Source organism: Cyprinodon tularosa, unplaced genomic scaffold (genome assembly GCF_016077235.1).
Source record: "Cyprinodon tularosa strain WSP-4 unplaced genomic scaffold, ASM1607723v1 ctg25, whole genome shotgun sequence".
NCBI lineage: Eukaryota > Metazoa > Chordata > Actinopteri > Cyprinodontiformes > Cyprinodontidae > Cyprinodon > Cyprinodon tularosa.
The window spans coordinates 308,789-332,138 of NW_024038928.1; the positions used below are offsets into that span (position 1 = coordinate 308,789).

The 23,350-nt window shown below is 43.0% G+C and overlaps 2 protein-coding genes across 2 annotated transcripts in view; both read left to right on the forward strand.

Moving 5' to 3' along the window:
- The first annotated feature begins 74 nt into the window (after window positions 1–74).
- Window positions 75–15,247, forward strand: polr3f (polymerase (RNA) III (DNA directed) polypeptide F). The gene is made up of 9 exons (XM_038288266.1): window positions 75–253; window positions 1,297–1,414; window positions 8,225–8,292; window positions 8,363–8,430; window positions 8,532–8,644; window positions 9,252–9,395; window positions 14,035–14,142; window positions 14,221–14,412; window positions 14,486–15,247. The coding sequence occupies exons 1-9, from the start codon at window positions 192–194 to the stop codon at window positions 14,561–14,563; spliced, it is 951 nt and encodes a 316-aa protein (XP_038144194.1). The 5' UTR covers window positions 75–191; the 3' UTR covers window positions 14,564–15,247.
- Window positions 15,248–16,894: 1,647 nt separating this feature from the next.
- Window positions 16,895–23,350, forward strand: part of LOC119785485 (spectrin beta chain, non-erythrocytic 1-like) — a 58,204-nt gene continuing 51,748 nt past the window's right edge. Inside the window, exon 1 of the mRNA XM_038288186.1 lies at window positions 16,895–17,029. The gene's annotated coding sequence lies outside the window, so the exon portion shown is untranslated. The remainder of the gene's footprint in view (window positions 17,030–23,350) is intronic.

The following is a 23,350-nucleotide window of genomic DNA, read 5'->3' on the forward strand; positions in this document are numbered from 1 at the left end:
ATTTCAAAGCTGAACTAACGGGTTTAAAAAGAGGTAGACCAGTTGTGGACCTCGAGTCATTTTGATCAGGCATCATACAGAACACCTAACGATCACAGACACTGCGCTAAGGACCCCGTCAGTCTTATTTAGTTCATCACATCACGTTTAACCTGGATGGTTAACAGACAGAAACACAGAATAGGGTCAAAATGGCAGAGGTAAAGGTGAAGAAGGAGACGAACCTTTCAGAACCTGCGGAGATAGAGAACAGGTGAGGAAAAGCGCTCAGTAACCGAACTCTTGTTGAATTATGTGAGTTTTTAGTTAAGTTCGGTCACAATTTCTGATGCTTCGATTTAGACCTTGACCGGTAGGGCCAAGAGTTCGGCTTTAATTTGTTCTATAAATGCTCATTAATTCTGGAAATACCGACCCGTTATAATCCACATGGTTATAAAAATATAACGTATCTTTAGGTAATCAGGTTCCGGTTCAACAGGGAATCCCTATCAGGTATAATTAAGAGGTTGGAGGAGGTTCGGTTCGGTAACAGCTAACAGAACTTTTTCTAAAAGGAACAGAGAGTAAAGTTCTAAACATGGGTTCCATGTTTCTGAACTAGGAGAAAAAATAAAGGCAGTTTTTATCTTCAGAAACAAGAAGTTCTGTTTTTTTATTTTTTTATTCCTGTTTAAGATTGGCCGTATATCTGCACCTTGAAACTCTCTCTCTGGTTCTTTTCACTGAAAAGAGATCACTCAGGACAAACTCTTTAAATAAGACATAACTTATATTAAATAAGCAGGAGATATGACAACAGATTCTGATTTGTAATCTTACTCAGATCAGAGAAGGCAGGGTTACAGAAGGCAGCTGCTCACATCTGGGCTCACCTGACAGGAATTGGCCCTGATTAATAGTTAAAAATACATTTTATACATCTCCAGTCTGCCACATCATCTTACTTTACATCATAGACTTTAGCAGATGATTAGACAGCCATGGCTCCAGCCTTATTTAAATATTACGCTTCGTTCTTAGCTGAAGGACATCGCTCTCATTCCATTTCCATTCCTTTCCCACGTACAGAATGATTATAACTGTATATCCAGACAGAGGAACTGTCTAGGTGTAATAAACTCACACATCTTCAATGATATTTATTCTAACATTCCTTTTAATTTCTCAGTCAGGATGTTTCTGTGTGCTCCGGGGACCCAGAGCAGGTTGAAGTCCGGGTTCAATATTGGTTCTGGTTGGTTAAATGCCCGGGTACCTTCCTTCAAGCTGTTGCTGTGTTTGTATGTGTTTCAGGATCAAAGAGCTGTGTCAGCAGTTTCCCCAGGGAATCACGGACCAGGTGATCCAGAACGACATGCCTCACCTGGAGCCTCAGCAGAGAGCCTTGGCCATCAACAAGCTGCTGTCTCTGGTTCGTCTCCTCGCCCCAAACACCGTCCTTCTGCTTTATGCAATGTCAGAATTGGGTCAAATGAATGAGCAGTTACTAAACTTTGGTTTCATTTATCAAGGAACAGATCTAAATGATTATGGTCCAATTAGAAAAGCATCAATGATGAATTGATACCCAGATTTTTTTAGGTCATCCAGAGGTGCGCGCCTTGTCATGAGAGAGGGGTGGATGAGAATGGCTGATGTATAGTGAGATTCCGTCTGTCAGTTGAATAGGTGGGTGTTTCTGCTGGTGGGTGTTAACGTACAGCACACACAGAGAGATGGAGAGTGAGGAGGATCCAGCAGCAAAACAGCGTTTTCCTGATGGAAATACCGGTGTTACGTCGAGCTGCGTTTCCCCATCACAGACGGTTTCCATACAGGCGGCACGAGTCACCGCGCAAGCGACAGAAAACGCGCATGCTCGCTAAAGGCGCGCAACAGTCGCCCTGTGCTCACGCCACAGGAGAACTATGGAGAGCGTGAACGATCAAATGATTAACCTGACAACAGCCAGAAACCTGACAACAGCCAGAAATGATAGCCTGTATGGAGAAAGGGAGAAATCTGGATGGATGGATGGATGGATGGATGGATGGATGGATGCTCTGCCTTCTCAACCTACTGTATTTTTTATTTTAAGCATTATTTGATGGCCTTTGTGGCAGGGATGGAGATCCATATTTTATGTCACACACAGAGTATACATCTAGATAGATAGATGGATAGATAGATAGATGTTGCAGTATCTATAACAACCCAAACACACAGGATTTCAGAATTAGACATCCCCAGTTATTAATTTCACCAGATCTGAGTGTCCTGTTATAAAACTTCACACCGTGTTCCCCCTGATGTCATTTACGTTGAGTTGCAATAAATGCTAAACTCTCTGCAGGTTCTTGTCTTTGTCGTCCGCTCTATTCAGCTGGCTTTGGAAACACACGGCGAGAAGGTGGGGGCCGGGTGGTGAGGGTTACGGGGGCGAGAAACGCAAAAGTAACGCAATAGTTACTTTTACTAGTAACTAGTTACTTTTATTGTGGAGTAACTCAGTTAGTAACTCAGTTACTTTTTGGGAGAAGTAACTAGTAACTATAACTAATTACTTTTTCAAAGTAACGTGCCCAACACTGTTGATACCACAGCAGGCAGGCATCACCCAGACCTGATTAGTGCTAGACCGATCATTGAAACAGAGCAGTATTCCCATTAGCAACTTCACCTCTTAATAGAAAAGCTTTACGGATCCCCCATTAACAGAGTAGAGACGCTCTGGCTACTTCTCACTATTAGTACAGTGGATACTGCTATCCCCCCAAGTCTGAGTCAGTTGATCGATTGATTGATTGACTTCATCAATCTCACAGTGGAGAAATTTACTCGTTACATCAGCTCAAATAGTCAAAGGAGAAGAATTTGCCAAAGGAAGAAAAAGGTGTATGGGATATATATATATATATATATATATATATATATATAGTATATATAGTGTATAGGGATGGAGCGGTTTATGAAAACCGTCGGAACCGTTCGGTTCAACTGTCTTGGTTCGGTTCGCGTGTGTTGTGTTCGGTTCATGCGCTGCTCCTTTTTCTCTCCAGAGCAGAAGGTGGCGGTACTGCGACCAAAGCCAACCGCCAGTAGTAAACAAGAAGAAGAAGCGAAGCAGCGTAGCCGGGTGTAGCAGAAAAAAATCAGTTGTGGAGAATTGTGTGGGTATGGCGAGTGGGAAAGAACAGGAGTTGGAAGACGCGCCAGCAGCACTTTATAGGTCTGCTGTATGGGACCGCTTTGCATTTAGAGTGACCTACGATGACGGTGGAAAGAAAGTGGTGGATAAAAGTGCAACAGTGTGCAAGCATTGTGCAACACGTTTTGTTTATGCTAACAGCAACACGACCAACATGTCATGATAACCCCGAAATCCCACATACTCCGTCAGCACTCCGCTCCAGACCGCCTGCAAAAAAGCAAAGCCTACAGTCTCCACTGTGGCTCCCGTCCGCTCCGCTCTGAGTTCCTTGGAGATCGTAGAGAGCATGCGCCAGATGATTAAATTCAAAGCAGCAAAACATGAGGAAATGATCCAGGGTTTCCGCGGATCATTAAAAATAATTACATTTCATTTATTTTTTGGGGATTTTTTCATTAATTTTTATGGGATTTCGATGTAACAATCAACTTATACCGAACCGAAAACAGTGACCAAGAAACCGTGCACCGAACCGTGGATTTTGTGAACCGTTCCACCCCTAATTAGTGTATCCACATATGATAGGATCCTTATACATGGTTATTGCACATGGCGTTTACACAGGTATTTATGTAGAAGGATATTTATATTTACACTGGGTGTCGGATATTGAGAAACAGGTATCAAATAGTAATTGCACATTAAAAAGACACATGTATACTTTGGTTGGCAGGTAAAGAAGATACTAGCTTTTGATGCATTCTGGTTTTTTTTGAATTAGCTAATGGGTAAAATAGAATTTGGTTTAGTTTATATTGCACCAATTTACAACACATGTCATCTCAAGGCACTGAATCAAGTCAGATCATCTAGTTGGATTAGTTCAAAGTTTTCAATCCAAGGAAAGCGAGCTGATAGCATCCAGTCATTAGCTATGTTTATATAAATAATCGCAATAAAGGGCTGATCAGATCAAAAATGTTTAATGTAAACATGTCAGGCTGAATATTCTAATTCAATTCGGTCCGAACGTAAAGAAATTTCATCCTGAAAGAGAGAGGTGGTTTTGCTGATCACCATTTTGATTACTGTCCCTGTACACGCCCATTCAGATCTTTAGAGTTGTATAATCTCCAATTCCGTTAAAACTCAAAAAATATCCACTGGACTTGGTTTCCAAGATTTGAAGACGTTTCGCCCAATTTGGAAACCAAGTCCAGTGGATATTTTTTTAATTCTTATGGAATGACTATGATCTGGATGACTGAGAATCTTCATCAGCATATAATCTCCAATATGCATACATTTTCCTGGAAAATGAGACAGTTCTGAGGATGCTTTACTCTGATCAAAGGCTTGGTACATGTACACACACATCATGATCGGATCATTTTATTTCGTGTTCATATAAATGGGGATTTTGAATATCCGATTGGATTGGGGAAATTTTGTTCATGTAGACGTAGCTACTGACTTTGAAATCATCTCGATGCTTACTGGTGCAGTTTTATGCATTTATGTTTATATATTTTATCCTGCAACTTTCAGATGGTTGTGGTTTTCTGTGAGCGCACACCCAACTGGCTGTGTTTGGTGAACCAGTGGAAGTCTAACCTGACTCCGCCAGATGGATTTGCTCCGCATATCCATCTGGAAACCGTCGGTTGAAGTAATTTTGGGAAGGGGAGAAAATACTGGTTAGCTGATTGGCCTATGTTGGTGATAGACGGGCCAAATAAACCAGTCAGATCAGCGAAGCATATGACGTACTAACAGCCAGGCTACTCTTGCCGAAACCAGTCGGGAAAAGAGCAAAAACATCTTTTCCTCTGAGAAAAGCCTCCAGAGCAGTGTTTTGCTCTTCTTTCCGTGAAGAAATACTCTGTAATTCCGATAAAACTTGCTCGATAGCCACGCTAACGCTAGTTTCATCGGCTGAAGCCGCCATGATCTTTAGACTGAACTGTCACGCTTCTGGTTGCGTCACACCTCAACCCGCCTCAAAGCCAACGCTGATTGGCCGTTCGTTTGGTTAACGGCTCCGAATTTTCTTTAACGGAGAGTCTCCAGACTGATCTGCGAGTGAAATCTTGAAAGCTCGCGAGATCCGGATGGTCTCACGAGGCTATCTCAAAGCAGGGTAGGAAAAATGGACCATCCTAAAAAATGACATTTATAGAGATTTTAGACAAAGAAAGCAGTTATTCTACTTGTAGAAAACAAAGAGTTGCTGTTGATATAAATTCAAAAGTAGTGTAGCTTAATATGGCTAACTGACCGAGCTAAAAGAGGCTAACCTGTTAGCTACTGAGCACAGCTAGCTACAGCGCTACCCAGCTCCCCCCCTTTATATCATGTTCTTGCGGTTACTTTACTTTGTTCACCATAAGCAGATTTTTTTTCAGTTTTGTTATCGATCAGGTAAAAATGAATCGGCATTAGACACGCTTATGGACGCAGCATGATTATTGTTGTCTGGGCAACCACTATGTTTAGCATCATGTGGCAATGTTCAGCCAATCATGTAGCGTAACGTCACTGGCAGGATGTGGTATCTAAACTATTTCTATGGAATTAAGGCTAAATTTTACTCATGATGGGGAAATTTTACATTCACAAAAACAAATACATGAGGACCAAGCCAAGCTTCAACGTTTTTCTTAAAGAACTTTGTATTTTCAATCACTTAAATTTAAGAAAAATGGTATAAACGCTACTTTCATCGGCTGAAGCCGCCATGTTCTTTAGACTGAACTGTAGCGTTTCTCGTTGCGTCACACCTCAACCCGCCTCAAAGCCAACACTGATTGGACGTTCCTTTGGTGAACGGCTCCAAATTTTCTTCAACGGAGACTCTCTTGAAAGATTGCGAGATCAGGATGGTCTCACGAGGCTAGTGGAAGTCTAAATCGCCCTCAAATCACGGTTGAATGGTTAATTCTGCACACATGGAATAAATTCAAACAAACTTCCATTGGTTCAAGCTCTGGCTAACCTGGGGCTCACTGACAGAAACAAGTTTGCCGTCCACTGCCGCCACCGGGCCCTGTGAGCACCATCAGTAGACAAACTGGGTGAAGTGTCTTGCCCACGGACACGACACTGAAAGCTGAAGCCGGGGCTTGAACCGTCAACCCTTCGATTTGATGAAATGATGTCACAGATCACCCAAAATTTATCTTGAGTTTGAGAAATTGGCTCATAAACTAATTCAAAGCATTTGGAATGACTGCAGACTAATTCCCAATGCTAATCCAAGAGGAAAATTTAATTCAGTAAATACTTTGATAAATGATGTCTAATTATAAACTACTAATAATTTATGACTGGTTCTTAATCTTATGTAATAATTACTGAGGGAATAACAGAACCCATGTGGCAGATGGTTTAGCTTTGTTTAGCTAGTTTTTTTTAGAGGAGCTCAGTTGTTTTAGATGGTATTTTGGCTATCTATAAGTAATCTAATGCGATAAGCAAATCAAACAACACAAATTTTAAAATATTACTTTGAAACCTAATTCAAATACATTTCATCATAACCATAATTATCACTCAAAACACTTTAGAATGTGGTTAGCAAGCGTGCTACTAGCTTATGTAGTTTTAAAGGAATAGTACACCCAAAACATGATTAACCTTCATTTTCTACTCACCCCCATGCTGAACAACACTCTGGAGTACTTTTTTGATATCTCAAATGCATCTGGAGATCTGGGAGGCTTCTTGCTGTCTGCTGACATTCAAATAATGGAGGTCTATGGTGACCGAGACAGAAAGGTCCATAAAAGTCCACAAAAAACGTGTCAATATTCCTCCATACTGCTCGTCCAATGTATTCCAAGTGTCCTGGGTGGGTAGCGTCCATAATTTACTCGAAACGAAGTCATTTAGAATGTTTTTAGAGCATAAACAGTAGTGTATAGGATTTCCTAAAAGCGAGTTCACGACGCTACGGAAACCGCGGCAGACCAAACCAGATGAAAGTGCGCATTCAGCTCGGCAAAGAACTCATGCTCTTCCTCAACACTGAAGTCCTCAGACATTTTTCTTTGTTGTTTCTTTCTTTGCACAGGTAAACAGCACATTTCTTCTTCTACGCTTGCATTATCGGCAGAGCAGACGCTGAATGCGCACTTTCATCTGGTTTGGTCTGCCGGCTTCCGTAGCGTCGTGAACTCGCAGGCGCGGGCTTTTAGGAAATCCTATACACTACTGTTTATGCTCTAAAAACATTCTAAATGATTTCGTTTCAAGTAAATTCTGGATGCTACCCACTCAGGACACTTGGTATACATTGGACGAGCAGTATGGAGGAATATTGACACGTTTTTTTTGGACTTTTATGGACCTTTCTGCCTCGGGCTGGTTGTTTACTCCTCCTCTGGTTGCTTAGAGGTTTCAGCCGATCGTCTGGAAGAATCCAGGTACAACCAGTGTTCAAATCATCTAATTTTTCTCCCTGTTGGTCAGTGCTTTGATTCCCAACAAACTCGTGGGAAGCATGATGGACACAAGTTCCACTTTTTGGAGCATATGGACTGTTTGTTTTAGGTTATTCAAAGTTTTGTAAATTAGACCGCAGTTAAACCAAACAGGAAGGCCAACATGGGGCAAGAAATTTAAACCTAAAGACGAGAGGCGGAGCTGTCTGGGTTTGATTTAAGGTTTGTGATGGATGATGGAGCAGGTAGAAGAAATCAGACCATGTACTGCTCTGCAGGCCTTAAGGCTGGTTTATACTCGGAAACCAGGTGGTCTGCTATTGTGTGGCAGATATGGCCCCGCCCCTTCCGCTGACACTCTGCTGCACTACTCCAAAATTGTAGGTGACCGCAGACAGCGCTGCAGACAGCAGGCATCTGATTGGAATTAACAGGCCTTTACTGTCTAAACCAAGGTCAAAGGTCATGGTTAGTAATCAGGGAGAGAAAATGGACAGAAGCTTTGTTGGAGGCCCAAGGCTAAATTAAACTTGATGGATGAATTTGATCTTTAATAAATTGCATCGAAAAAAAATTTAAGCAACAAAAGAGCAAAAACAAAGGTGAAAAGTTTTGCCAGGTGTTTAACTCTGATCTGAATCTGTTTCAGGGTCAGTTGGACCTACTGAGGAACAGCACTGGTCTCCTGTACCGGATGAAGGACACTCAGGGAGCCAGGTAAGCCTTCACAACCATCCAGGCCCGGTTCTGTTGAGTTTTGCTTTTCTGACTGTCCTCTTTCTTCCAGTAAGATGAAAGGTTCTGACAACCAAGAGAAGCTGGTCTACCAGATCATTGAGGATGCAGGGAACAAAGGTATCATCAAACCAGACTGTTGGTGCTAATCCCTATGATTGGATCCGAACCTCTCAGACTTTTTTTTTTTTCTTACCTTCATGTATTTTATCTCACTGCAGGAATATGGAGCAGAGACATCCGCTTCAAGAGCAACCTTCCTCTGACTGAGATCAACAAGATTCTGAAGAACCTGGAGAGCAAAAAGCTCATCAAAGCTGTCAAGTCTGTGGCTGTGAGTCCAGAACCCGTGGCTGAGGGCGTCCCAGCTGAAAAAGTTCTCAATATTCATGAAAAAGTTTAGCACTAAAATCTGTGAACTAAAAAATAAATCCTAAAGAATTTAATTTAAAGGATTTGAAAAAAAATCAGCTATTTCACTAAAATAATGTTTCAAAAGCACGGAAATCTCTAATAAATCCTAACAAAGTTACTTAGATAAGAAGTGGAAAAAAAACAGTTTTCCTCATTATCCTCTGATTGGATGCTTTAAACTATTCAGACTTATGATTGACCGGGGGTGCTGCAGGGCTAATTTTTGTTTTGTTTTTTAAAGATGTTGAAAACTCATCATATTGTATGAATATTAAAACATTCTCAAACTGATAGAGAAATGGGTCCATTCCAGACCCAAAGCTTTATCCTTAATATTTATGTTACTTATTTTATCTACAGGGAAATGCTGTAGATGTTGATTAATATTTATGATAAAAGGCCTGTTTTTATCGAACTGTTATTTTAGGCTAAGCTCATCTCTGTTCCTGTGAAAGAACTGTTGATGGTGTTTGATCCAGACCTGGCCCCGGTTCTGTCCACCTGATTCTGCTTGTCTGCATCTCCAGGCGTCCAAGAAGAAGGTGTACATGCTCTACAACCTGCAGCCTGACCGCTCAGTGACCGGTGGTGCCTGGTACAGCGACCAGGACTTTGAGTCCGAGTTTGTGGAGGTTCTGAACCAACAATGCTTCAAGTTCCTGCAGAGTAAGGTACCTGCAGAACTGAATTCCTCCAGAACCAGAGCTGCCTTTAGCAGTTGAGTGAGGGCTTCCATCTTTTGCTCGTAACAAACACACCTATTGTCTTGCTATACAGGTGCTGGTTATGGAGTTTGAAAACTTTATTTCATTAATTCCATTTAAAAAGCGAAACTTTAGACTGATTTTATTTGTCATTTTATTTACACAAAAAAAAATGGCATGTACTTATATAGCGCCTTTATTAAGTCAGGAGACTTGACCAAAGCGCTTTACACTACATTCATTCACCCATTCACTCACACACTGATGGTGGAAAGCTACATGTAGCCACAGCTGCTCTGGGGCTCACTGACAGAAGCGGGGCTGCTGTACACTGGCGCCATCGGGCCCTCTGACCACCATCAGTAGACAATGCAGGTGAAGTGTCTTGCCCAAGGACACAAACGACACTGAAAGTTGGAGTCGGGGCTTGAACCGTCAATCCTTCGATTTCAGGACAAACTCCTACATCCAACGCCACTGTCGCCCCACAAAAAGAAATTTCGTTTGGAAACAGCTCACTGGACAATTTCATCTTTTAAAAGTGCAGCCTTGAAAAATAGTAAAAAATGACAGTAAATTTACAGTTCTAACAAATTTTTTAAATATATATAAATAATGATAAAAAATAATAAATATAATAATAAAATACAATACAGTAACCCATTCTTCAAAACATTCAGCAGTCTAATGGCAGTGGGTTAAGAAACTGCTGTGGAAATTAGGGATGCACGATATAATCGGCCCCCTATCGGTATCGGCTTTAAAACTGAAAATCGGACATCGGCCACCCCACCGATAATTAACCCGATATTTGATCAGCTTCTGAGTTTCTAAAGTCTAAAAAAAAAAAAATACTACTTCTTCTTCCTCAAAAACTTTTTTACAGACTTAAGAACTTCTAAAGACGAGGGAAAAAATATTGATACATTAAAATATCACAATATCTTCATATGCTGATATATTGCCATTTAAAAACACCATATCAATCTCTTTTAATAATGAAATATTGCTATATGTCATCGTTATGCTACGAAATCCCCCGAGAATTCACAAAATTTTGCCATATTTTTATATGTTGATATATTGACGCGGTATCGATCTATTTTACTAACAAAATCTCACAAGAATTTGCAAAATATCACGAGAGTTTGTAACAGAACGATGAAATTTTACGAGATTTTAAAAGTAAAATAGATCGATACCGCGTTTTTAAAAATCAATTTGATATCAGCATATGAAAATATATTTGAGTATATTATTTTTCAAAGTGTCAGAAATGGATAACAAAACTGCTATTTTCAATGACTACGTATTTTTGTCCAGCTTTAACATCGGTATCGATATCGGTTATCGGCTACATGAGTTTTAAAATATCGGCATATCGGATATCGGCCAAAATCCCAATATCGTGCATCCCTAGTGGAAACTTGTATATTAAATTCATCCACTAACGCAAACTGATATATTCCATATATTTTAATATAAGGGATTAAAACTGACAACTAATGACAAAGCCAAATTTAATATCAGTAAATTAGAACATTATGGAAAGATTGAACATGGAAGATACCTGGTGTCACGCTCTGACCAGCTAATTAACAAAACACCTAAAACGGCCTTTAGAGGATAGCTGCATTTCCATTACAAATGTGTAAAAACCATGTTGATATTCTGCTAATCTTGAAAATGCAAATTCAGTTGTGGCATTTTCATTAAATAACAAATTAAATTGCACATTAGTACGTTTATTTATGCCATAACTTTTGAAAACAACATGGCAGAGGCAGATGTAAATACATGATATATCCATATTTCAGCCGCGGCTCCAGTGCTCTTCGTCGCAAACTAAATGTGAAAACTACTCTACCTCCTTAAGAACCCAAATATGCCACGCCATCATCCTCCAACTACTTCTGATCTTCGTCTTTTTGCAAGTCAGTAAGGTCCAACTGCAGATCCCGTGACTGGTGTGATCTGAAAAAAGGGTTGCTATTGTGGTTTTGCAAAATATAATAATTTTGATGCGACTTAAAAACCAACTCATTGAGTTGTAAAAAGCTTTTTTTTATTTATTTATTTATTTTTTTTTATTGCAGTTTTTCTAGTCGGCAAATTGATTTGATTATGACATTGATACATCCATCATAAGGGAAATCTGCAGACTGACAAAGAGGGCATAAGGTAAAAGGTCATTGCTAAAGAGGCTGGCTGTACAAAGCTCATTGTCAGAGAACATTTATAGAGGCCAAAGGAAGGAAAAGATGTGGTAGAAAAAAACGTACAGGCAATAGGGATGGCCGCACCCTACAGAGGATTGTGAAACAGAATCCATTTAAAAATGTTGGGGAGATTTATATAGAGTGGACTCCGGCTGGAGTCGGTGCTTCAAGGACAAGACGTGTGTTTTCTCCTTCACTTTCCTCGTGTTAAACCACTCATGAAGAAGAGATGGCTTTAGAAGCACCTCAGCTTTGCTAAAGACAAAAAAAGACTTGCCTGCTGCTGATAGGTCCAAAGCTGTGTCTCTGAGCAGCACCTCAGGTAGTGAGGACCATATGTTGACTTTCATTGATTTTCAGTCATCGTAATCCTTTCTATGCCTTAACCCTGATAGTTACACCAAGCCTCACCATACCCATGTACCTAAGAATGGCGTCCACATTTCTGCTGGTATCCTAAAGTCGTCTCTCTGATGCACAAACCAGAGCAAACACAAACACACAGGTTTTTATTCCTATCAATATAAAGACTTTACATTGACCTGCATTCATTTTTATTTATTGCATTTATGCCTAAACCCCTGTACTTTAACCTAAAATTAATTCACACCTTACCTCCAACCCCGAAATCTCTAACTCAGGGTTCCCACGGGTCCTTAAAAAGTCTTAAAAGGCATTGAATTCTTCAAAATAAAACTAAGGCCTTAATTGGTATTAAAATGTCCTAAATCAGTCTTTCGTAGGTCTTAATTTTTAAAACATCATAAATAGTAATTTTTGTAATCTAAATAAAACATTAAAATTGACAATTTTTTAATTTTTTTATATAAAAAAATGAATAATTAATTAAAAATTAATGAATTGTAATTATTTTTAATGATCCGCGGAAACCCTGGTTCATTACCGAATGTTTTGCTGCTTTGAATTTAATCATCTCGCGCATGCCCTCTACGATCTCCAAGGAACTCGGAGCGGACGGGAGCCACAGTGGAGGCTGTAGGCTTTGCTTTGTGCAGGCGCTCTGGAGCGCAGCGGAGGGATTTTGGGGTTATCATGACATGTTGGTCGTGTTGCTGTTAGCATAAACAAAACGTGTTGCACAATGCTTGCACACTGTTGCACTTTCATCCACAACTTTCTTTCCGCCGTCATCGTAGGTCACTCTAAATGCAAAGTGGTCCCATACAGCAGACCTATAAAGTGCTGCTGGCGCGTCTTCCAACTCCTGTTCTTTCCCACACACCATACCCACACAATTCTCCACAACAACTGATTTTTTTTCTGCTACACCCGGCTACGCTGCTTCGCTTCTTCTTCTTCTTGTTTACTACTGGTGGTTGGCTTTGGTCGCAGTACCGCCACCTTCTGCTCTGGAGTGTACACGCTTTGCCTATGAGAAAAAGGAGCAGCGCACGAACCGAACGCAACACACGCGAACCGAACCGAGACAGTCGAACCGGACGGTTCGGACGGTTTGAATAAACCGTTCCATCCCTATACTATTGAGAGCAACGGACGTAGACACAGTGCGCTAGTCGCGTCTGATCTAACAAGCTGAAACAACTCTGTTTACATTCGATAAACATGGTGCAGTGCTAGTTAGAGGGATTCAGAAAGAGGAAAAAAGCAATGCAACAAAGCACACTGACTACAACCTGGCTTCCTTACATGTTGCTCTCCATTGTTTACTTTCCTGATTTCAGTTGCATAGGGAGAGCATCAACACTAAACCAGCATGATGATGTCACCAGACATACAGCAGTGGGGGGACAGAGGCCACAAAGCTTGATAGTGAGGGGTTAGATCCAGCCTTTTTTCCCCAGTGGGAAGGCAGCCAAATGCCGATTGGCCATGTTAGTAAAACGCGTTAACCAGCTACTTTCAGTGGGAAGGTCAAGAGGCTTAAGTTAAAAATGGCGGTCCACCACATTAGGACCAGCCCTCATCCCCATAAAGCCTTTCCTAAGTAGATGTCATAAACCAGTGTGCGCCCACACCAGTTCAGGTTCAGTCGGAGGAGCAGGGAGGATACAGGCCAGCAGAGGAGTGGTGGCCCAGTGGTTAGAGCATTGCGCTTGGAATCCGGAGGTTCTGATTTCAAGCCTCACTCCCACAGACTGCCACTCTGGGTCCCTGAGCAAAAGACCCTTAACCCAACCCTGCTCCCCAAAGGGTTGGGTTAAATGCACAGAGTTCATTTCATTACTCTCTACTTGTGACGGTGTAATGACAATAAAAAGCTGGGAAAAAAGGGGGGCAGATGAGACGCCCTCCTGGGGGCTCTATGGTGATGTGCTTCAGGGGCGGGCCTTTGAGACTTGTGATGAAGGTAAATGTATAGAATCTGATCCGACCCGTGGTCATGACCCTCTCTCTTCTGTTCTGAGGCGGAGGCAGCAAAGGACGGCAAGCAGAGTCCCATGGTCCAGAGGAACAGTTCCTTTGCCACCTCCCACGAGGTTTGGAAGTACATCTGTGAGCTTGGAATCAGCAAGGTGACTCCGCCCCTCCCTCCAATCACATGCATCATCAGGTGACCTTTCTGTAGGCTGACCTGTGTGTTTGGGGAACAGGTGGACCTTTCCATGGACGACATCGAGACCATCCTGAACACGCTGATCTATGACGGGAAGGTGGAGATGACTGTGATCGCAGCGAAGGAAGGGACGGTGGGCAGCGTGGACGGACAGATGAAGCTCTACCGGGGCGTCAACGCCATCCTGCCCCCCACCGGCCTCGTCAAGACGCCCTGCGGACTCTGCCCGGTAACCACAGCCACCCTAACACACCTGTGGCCCCCTCCTCAGCCCCACCTGATCTCCCACTCCCTCTCTGCAGGTGTTCCACGACTGCCACGAAGGAGGAGAGATCTCCCCGTCGAGCTGCATCTACATTAGCGAGTGGCTGGATTTCTGATGACTGCTGGGGGCGGGGCTTGTAGAGAGAGATGGGAGGGGGCATGGGAGACTCCAGACTTTTGGATCACACCCAGAATGAGCAAGATCTGTGGGTTCTGGGTTCCGCTTAGTGCTGCTGAGGGATCTTCCGGGTTCCTGCGGTGAAACGGAGCAGAGTTTCTGATGCTGGGCTGCAGGAACAGCCTTAACGTCAGAGATCAGCTGAGTGTTTCCCTGATGGGCCGTCTGCAGACTGAACAGCAGATCGATGCGCTGCTTCCATCTCAGCTCCCAGTTTTCCATCAGAGCCCGTCCCGGACCTCCATCAGGCTCTAATGGACTGTGTGCTGACGGTCAGTGGGGATCATCTTACACAACATCATGTTTCTGTATCGACCCGACAGGAAGTCACTCATCAACCAGAGCTTCATCACTGAGGGAGAAAAACAAGCAGAAATCTACAGAACATGCTATGAAGGCTTTGGAACCAGACAAACCAGTTAGTACTGGGTGTTCAGACTCCAGTTTCCAGTTCTGTTAGGTCCAAACAAAATTCTCCCAGAGAACAAAACCAGAATTTTAGTTTGTTTGCTTTGAATAAAACTGTAAAAACCTCCAAGTTTTTGGGTCGTGTCCTAACAGCGGCCCAGACTGGTTCTGTTCCGATGACTGAAGTCCATTCAATAAAAATATTTAAACTTTATGAATTCTTCTTATTTCTGTTTGTTTTGAAGATAAACTCGTTACCTCTGCAGCGCCTCCTGCAGGACGGCGACGGGATCTTATTGGTGCAAACCAGATCAGAATCATAACAGGAGAGCCTGACATGAATGGGACATTGTGATGATGAACTTTAAATAAATCCGGAACCAAACGCGGACGGGATGAGGTCGGTTCTGGTTCCGACACTTGAGGCCAATTTATGCTTCTGATGCCTAACCTCAGCAACCATCAAATCTGTCTCCTCAAATAAATCAGACCTCAAGTGGAAGTGCGCAGACAAAAAGCAGCTGTGATTGGTCCTTGGTATGCTTATCCAGCTGTCTGTGTGGTCATCCTCGATTCGGTGCTGGGGCGCGCCATTTTTAAAAAACGAGGAACAACTAAGACGAAAGGTTAATCGGTCTTTTTGCCAAGTCCAATAACAAAACCTGTTCCTCTTCGATGTCTAGCAACTTTAGATCCATCTCCGGGACCGTGATATCTTGCAGACGCACCATTGTTGTTTTGGAAGATAAGCGCTCCCGCCGGCGCCACCAAAGTTCTCGTGAGTTCTCGAATAGGCTAGTGCTTTGGCCGGAAACTGCTGTGCGTCTCTAGAAATTCCAGAATACCAGCAAAACTGGTTCACGACCAGACTCAAGCGACATTTGATGGTTGCTGTCGCAGAAGTATAATCTGCCCTTTAGTTTGTGTATTTAATGACCCCCCGTAAGGAGGGATAACAGCAGGAAAATCCATCCATCATCTGACACGCTTGTCCCAGTTGGGGTTGCAAGGGGTGCTGGTGCCTATCTCCAGCTGTCTCCGGGCGAGAGGCAGGGTACACCCTGGACAGGTCGCCCGTCCATCGCAGGGCAACACAGAGACACACAGGATAAACAACCATTCACACACACTTTCACACCTACGGAGAATCTAGAGAAGCTAACACTCATGTTTTTGGACTGTGAGAGGAAGCCAGAGTACCCAGAGAGAACCCACACATGTTCAGTGAGACAACAACCATTCACACACACACACTCACACCTACGGAGAATCTAGAAAAGCTAACACTCATGTTTTTGGACTGTGAGAGGAAGCCAGAGTACCCAGAGAGAACCCACACATGTTCAGTGAGACAACAACCATTCACACACACACACTCACACCTACGGAGAATCTAGAAAAGCTAACACTCATGTTTTTGGACTGTGAGAGGAAGCCAGAGTACCCAGAGAGAACCCACACATGTTCAGTGAGACAACAACCATTCACACACACACACTCACACCTACGGAGAATCTAGAAAAGCTAACAGTCATGTTTTTTGGACTGTGGGAGGAAGCCAGAGTACCCAGAGAGAACCCACACATGTTCAGGGAGAACATGCAAACTCCATGCAGAGAGACACACTGAGTAGCCCACCAGCAGGAAAATAAAACATCCAAAACAATAAAACTCAGTCTTATGCCCTGACCCTCCCTCCAGCCCCCCCCTGGTTCCGCCACTGGTTCCAGGATCTAAATCCTAACTGGATCTTGTTTTAAAGTCCTGGTTCTGTTTGGCCATTAAATCACTTCAGAGGAAGCGGTGGTTCTGATTCGGGCTGATGGAGGAGGAGGAGGAGGAGGAGGAGGAGGGTCAGTGCGGATCTTTTCCCGTCATTCCCTGCAGCAGCAGCCCCCTCCCTGCTCCTCCTCCAGTTTCTCCTCCTGGTTCGCTCCGCTCTGCAGACTCTCCTCCGCAGCCGAAGTTTGGATCCTCGCAGTGGACCTCTGAGCAGGTAAACGCTGCGGTTCGGTTCGGTTCTGTTGGGTTTTTGTAGTCGCTGTGATTGGACCTCCGAGGAATGAAAGAAGGGAGGGCGGGAGGTGAGGAAGGGGGGGGCTGGGTTCTGAGGTTCCGCTAACCGGGCTCCATGTCGGGGAGTTCGGCCTCAATTTGAGCTGGTTCGAACCGAAAACACTCCCATTACCGAACCAGGGACCCGGACCCAGCAGCGGTCCGTGACCGAGCCGCGGAGCCTGTGAGCCCGCCTGGCCGCCTCCGGCACCCCGCCCCTCACCAGCGGAGGATGGAGGATAATAACGGTGCGCCATGAGAGCACAGGCGTGGCCGCGCAGCGGCAGCGGGAGGAGACTCCGAGCGGGACAATAACAACCGCTGCTGCCGTGGTTCTTATCCCGCTTCGTTTCAGCGACTGTCCGGTCGGCCTGTGCCCCGGCTTCCGCCCTCCTCTCCCCGGCTGTCTGCGGCTCCACAGGCCGCTGCGCAGCTTCGCTCTGTCCGCAGAAAATGCTGGAAAACAGCGGCCTGCATCCCCAGATTCTGATGGAGGAAGGTTCCCCTGAGAGAACAAGCAGAACCAGAACCGACCTGCTGTTTGCGAACTAAAAAAAAGACATTTCAGAAACTTGAATCTAACCAACAAGAACCTCACTTTGTTCTGATGGGTTCAGATTATTAATGTGGTTCAGACTACAGCTGCTGTTCAAACCCTTTAGATTAAATCTGCCCCAGAACCATTCAGTGGTTCCACTATGGCTGTTTTGGTTCCTCCTCTTTCCTCAAGTTAATCATGATGCAGATCCAACTCTCCTTGAACCAGAGTTTCCATGTTTTGATTGAATGTTCTGCTTAAGACAACTATTTTTTGGGATTTTATTTTCTGGAACAGGCAATTTTCTTCCATTCAGAATCCATCAGAACCCAAAAAATTAAATCACTGCTTCAGTTGATGTTCAGAGATGCTGTTCAGTTCTTTTAAAGCTGGTTTTCAGCAAGCAGAACCGTCTGCAGACAGATGATAAGTAGACGGGTTCTTCAATGTATCTTCATAGTTTCTAATAAAGGTTTTGTTAATGTAGCAGAAGGTTCTATTTGGGTTCAGAATAAGAATCTGGTGCAGCTGTTGCTCAGCTGTCTACCAGTCTGTGACCTCTGACCCCGCTGCAGGGTTCTACCCAGAATGTTTTCCCAACATTTGTTTGGGAAAGTTTCCAAACATTAAAGGGAGAACCTGAGAACTGAAGAACTGATCGCCGATCCATGCCTAGAACATCTGGAGGGCTCAGAATGGGTTCTGGTGTTGAAGAACATCCTCCATGGTCAAAGTAAAAAAAAAGCAGGGAATTTGGTCTCAGGCTGAAACTTTGAAGTCTTGCTGGAAATGGACCAGAACAGAAAGAAAATGCTGGTTCTCCTGGTTCTGGCCATTTTTTTAAACAGACAATCAGAAACTTTAGCTCTGGGGAACTTCCTGTTGGTGTTTGTGGAACCTGAAGAAACCATATTGGATGAGACTGGGTCTGAATCTGTTGTTTTTTGCTTCCAGTTCTTTTTTAAAAGAACGAGTCTCATTTGATAGAACTATTTTACTCTGTTCCAATTTCTTTTGATTCTGATTCAGTTTGGACAGTTCCTCCTGATCAGCCCAGAAACTCTTACAGACCTGCTGCTACATACCAGAAGAAGAATTCAACTTTATTGTCATTACACTGTCAGAAGTACAAAGCAATCAAATTCACTATCTACATTGAACTCATCCCCTTGGGGAGCAGTGGGCTGCCATTGTGCGGTGCCAGGAGGAGCAGTGTGGGGTTGCTGTTGGTGGGAGTGGGGCTTGAACTCAGAACCTCAGGGATCCAAGCATAATTCCTCAACCACTAGGCCACCAGGTCTGGGAGTCAAACCCAAAACCTCTCGCTGCAAGGCAGCAGTGCTACCCAGTGCTCCACTGAGCAGACCTGAGCGGTCCATCAGTGATTCTATACGGCAGACTGAACCAAAAAATTACTTTAAATTGTAGCTTAGTTTGATCTAAAAAAACATAGCCCCGCCCATAGACTAATTTAAAGATACCAGCAAATTATCAAGAGATCCTGAGGGGCGGGGCTTAGTGTAGACATGGATGGTCAGGATGACGGAAAGTTTGAGCTAGTTTAGCCTAGCCACGTCTAGCCTGGCTCACACTGGAGTAATTTTTTTATACCTGACTGTGGCGCTGTGATGATGGTAGCCCATACAGGTGATGTAGGTACAGTTGCCCTGGGGAGGAAACAAGTTTTACAGCAAATCCTCAAATTCGATTAGCAATTGCAATACATAAATAAAAGTACATGTAAAGTAAAATGTTCTGCTAGCCTGACGTAGTCCTACTCAATTCTAGTCAGAATATGAGTCTGATTCTGCTCCATAGAGCTGTGATTATGGGGCGTGTTTTGAACGAACCAGGAAAAAAAATGCCTCTGCACTCAATTGGATAGACCTACAACCAATAAGAGCAACAGAGTGCGTGACGTATGTTAAGCGACGCATAGTTGTTGTCAACAAAAATCAAAGCGTGCAGTTGCACGCCTAGAATAAGAAGATGAGCCGTGATCGCGTTTCTCTGTTCCTCTTTTAAAATTAATTTGCTGTCGATATCTTCTAGAACAGACCAAATAGCAGAATCTACTCACCTCAACTCTCCGGCGGCAGCCATTGTTGTTGTCGCCCAAGCGCGCTTTGGTCACGTGGTTGATTACGTTACTGTTGATCATCTGTCCATCATCGTATAAAGCCCACCCTGACAATTTGATTGGATCGCCAGAGGGTGGGCGATCATACTCGCGCTACTATGGAGCAATGCCAGACTGAACTTCCCGACCTCAAACCTTGTGGGCGGGACTAAGTTCGGAATGGCACCCAGGCTAATGTTCAGAAAGTTCAGAAATGCTACTACTAGCCCCACATCACAGTAATACGGAAGAGGATTAGGGCCCCTGAAAAAAAAAAAAGTTAACTGATTTTTAAATTTTATTTCAGTTTAACATGGGGAAAAAAGTCAGAATTCTGACTTTTTTCTCAGAAATCTGAGATTTTTCTTAGAATTCTGACTTTTTTTCTCAGGATTCTGACTTTAATCTCAGAATTCTGACTTTTTTTTCAGAATTCTGACAATAAAAAAAGTTTGGCTTCTAAGAAAAAAGTCAGAATTCTGAGAAAAAAGTCAGAATTCTGACATTTTTCCCATACTATACTGAAATAAAATTTTAAAAAATCAGTAAATTTTTTTTTTTTCAGTGGCCCTAATCGTCTTCCGTACAGTAAGACTCCAAACCACTAGGTGGAGACAATTATCACCCTATATGGGAGCATAAAAAGACATTTCTACAAATCAGTGGCTGTGTCTGAATGTAATCACTATATGGTCTTTATGCCATTTTACATGAGTGTCAGAACATCTAGTGGATGAAAACGTAGTGGACGCTGCTGCTGTAAAGTAGATCTGTAAAGTAGTGACCATCCATGGTCACTATATGAGCAGATTTATCCCAGATTCCTTCTTCGAGAGCTCTCCTCACAGTGTCATTGAATTTGTTGTCGCGGCAACATAGAACAGAAATGGTGTAGGCACCGTGCGGGAGGTAGAGTTATGTGACCGACAGCGAGCTAAAGTAGTGATCATCCTTCCGAACGGTCAGTTAAATGAGTTCACTATATAGTCCCCGCTCTATGCAGGGATTGAGGGATTAAGGGGTTAGGGCGGACGTTCGAATTCAGCAGGTCTATGGACCAGATGGTTAGCAAAAGCGTAAACAGGAGGACATTTGGAGGGAAGAAAGCAAAAGAAAATACTTTAAATCTCTTATCATCTCCTCGTGCGTTCGGTTCCGTCGTTTGTAGCTTTTCTTAGCTTGCAGCTGTTTTTTTTTTTTTTTTTTTGCTGTTTGCATCATTTTCCCTTTGCCTGTATTTTGGTGTTTGTGTGTCGGTTTCTTTCCCATTTTTTGAGTTTTCTGGAACCTTTACATTTACTGCGACATTATTTATTTAGATGGTGTTTGCTCTCTAGAACGTACTGTTTAAACCAGCATAAAAACTCGCCTTCAACAAACACCGTTCACCTCTTGGAGGGCAGCGCTAAGACGGGTTTTAGTCTCATACTGCAGAGCTAAAGAAATCTTTAAAGAAAATGTACCAAAAAGAATGAAACATTAAAGCAGAGCCCTATAGTGTCATGTTATGCAGGATAAAGGAAAAAAAGTAACTTTATAAAGCGTATGCAGCCATGAAACACGAAAAAAACAAAACAAAGGTTCCTTTCATTCCTCAAACAGCCAGAATGAAAGAACCAAACAGAACTTTAGTAGCCTGGCCTGTCCATTCAGGCCACTTCCTCATGTCTCTCTGCTGGTTTAGGGTTTAATTTCCTAGATGGATCCAGAGGGAAAATAATCCGACATCCTCAGATGAATACTGCTGCATGTTTTGCATCTAAACTGGATCCAGGAATACCTTCATGGGGAGCAGCAGTCTGCCTTTTCTGTTTTTATTTTGTTCTTGTGAAGGAACATGTTATCAGAGGAAGGCTTCATTAGCAATGATGTGTTGTTGTTCCAGAGCCACATTGTTTCTGCTGTTTGTTTGCAGCTCAGATGGAGCGGAGCAGGAAGCCTTTCCTCCACCGCTGTCTGCTCTGACCTCACATCTGATGATGGGTGGGGTTGGCTCTCCAGGAAATGACTGTTTGTGTGTTGAGTAAATCCAATAACTCCACCCTGGTCGAGGCTCAGAGTGAGCTCATTCTTCGGCCTCTGCAGCACTCAAACTCAAGCTGCTGCTCTATGAAGGCCAGCTTTTCACTTCCAATCAGAACCTCAGATTAATCTAGGTCAGCATATCCCATCCCCGTCTCACTGCCTTTTTTTAGTTTCCTGCTCCTTAGTCAGATTATTTCCAAAGGAAGAACAGACAGTTGCAGACCCTCCAGGAGGGGACAGATTCAGGGCAAGGTCAGAGCGGGAAGCTAGGAGACCAAAACCTGCATTTCAGACTCAACAGCCTCACTTAGCAAAGGTTAGAGGTCATGAACCTTACACGGTGTCCCCGTTTTGTGCCGAGATCGGTCTGAGCACAGTAACCAAGATAACTGTCAAGTAGTGATGTTATGAGATGAGCCGAGGCTTCGGGGCGTGTGTCGGGTAAAGGAGGCGTGATTCATTTAGAGGAGGGGCCAAAATTGATGATGTCCGAGGCCTCAGTGTTCAGTCAAGATGTGGGTGTTTGGAGGAGAGATGCTGTCAGCTGGATAAAGTTTGGAAAGATTCTAGGAATAGATTGGTTGGAAAAACAACCAATCTAGTTGCTTAAAGCTAATTTGGTTAGAATAAACTATGTAATGATCAAAACACGTCAGTGTTAAGAATCATCTGTAAGAGACGGGTTCCCATTCTAGAGGTTGATGGTTCAAGACCTGCCTTTGACTTTTGAAAGTTGCGATTAAACTTAATTAGAGACTAATTTACATTGTTTTGCCCGAGTAAAAATATAGATTGGGTAAATTAGGTCAGTTGAGCCAAAAGATTGGCTGAAAACAACTTCCAACCTGATTAAAACCAAAAAACGTGGAAAAACTATCATGTTTGAATAAAACTGACTAACATCTTTCATTTTGCTCATCATTGCCCAATTTGCACACTTTCACTGCTTGAGTTTATTTCAATAAAATGGCAGAAAAACTGTGCACCTTAAATGATTGTTCTAAGAAATTTTACACTTAAAAAAACTTACAAAAAATGTTGTTATACACACCAACCATTAATAATTTCAAGGGAACTTAAAAGGGGGAAAAAGAAAAACAGTTGCAAAAAAAATATCACAGATTTTATTACAAACCGTAGTTCTGCACTCCACCAGTAGGTGGTGACATGTTCACATGGAGCGTCATGAACTGTGGGGATTGTTGAAGCAATTTGGCCAAACGGTTCAATGCCTCATCAGGCCTCATCTCACCATCACTACCGTCAAGTGTAAATGGGAGGCACAACTGAACCGTGCTAAACTGGCACTAGTTCATCAGTCTCCGTAATCATGAAATTTCATACATTCATAAAAATAAAAGCTTTCCTACCTGCCACACCATTTCCAGTGATGATTCTGCTTAGCAGTGTGATGAACCTCACCGTCTGTTGTTGTTTCCTGCGTCTGTAAAACCCGATTAGACTATCGTTTGTCGTATCCACTTCCCAAAAGCCGATTCTGTCAAGTAAATTCACCAAAGACTTCCTGAATATTGCGGGCGCCGCCCTGTTGGTTTGCTTGTTTACCTCTAGAGAGCAGT

What these genes read in the sequence shown, in the direction of transcription:
- polr3f (XM_038288266.1), top strand. Translation starts at nt 192, where the DNA reads ATGGCAGAGGTAAAGGTGAAGAAGGAGACGAACCTTTCAGAACCTGCG. An exon ending in TCAACAAGCTGCTGTCTCTG is followed by an intron (nt 1,415 to 8,224) that starts GTTCGTCTCCTC and finishes AATCTGTTTCAG; the next exon opens with GGTCAGTTGGACCTACTGAG. An exon ending in TGAGGATGCAGGGAACAAAG is followed by an intron (nt 8,431 to 8,531) that starts GTATCATCAAAC and finishes ATCTCACTGCAG; the next exon opens with GAATATGGAGCAGAGACATC.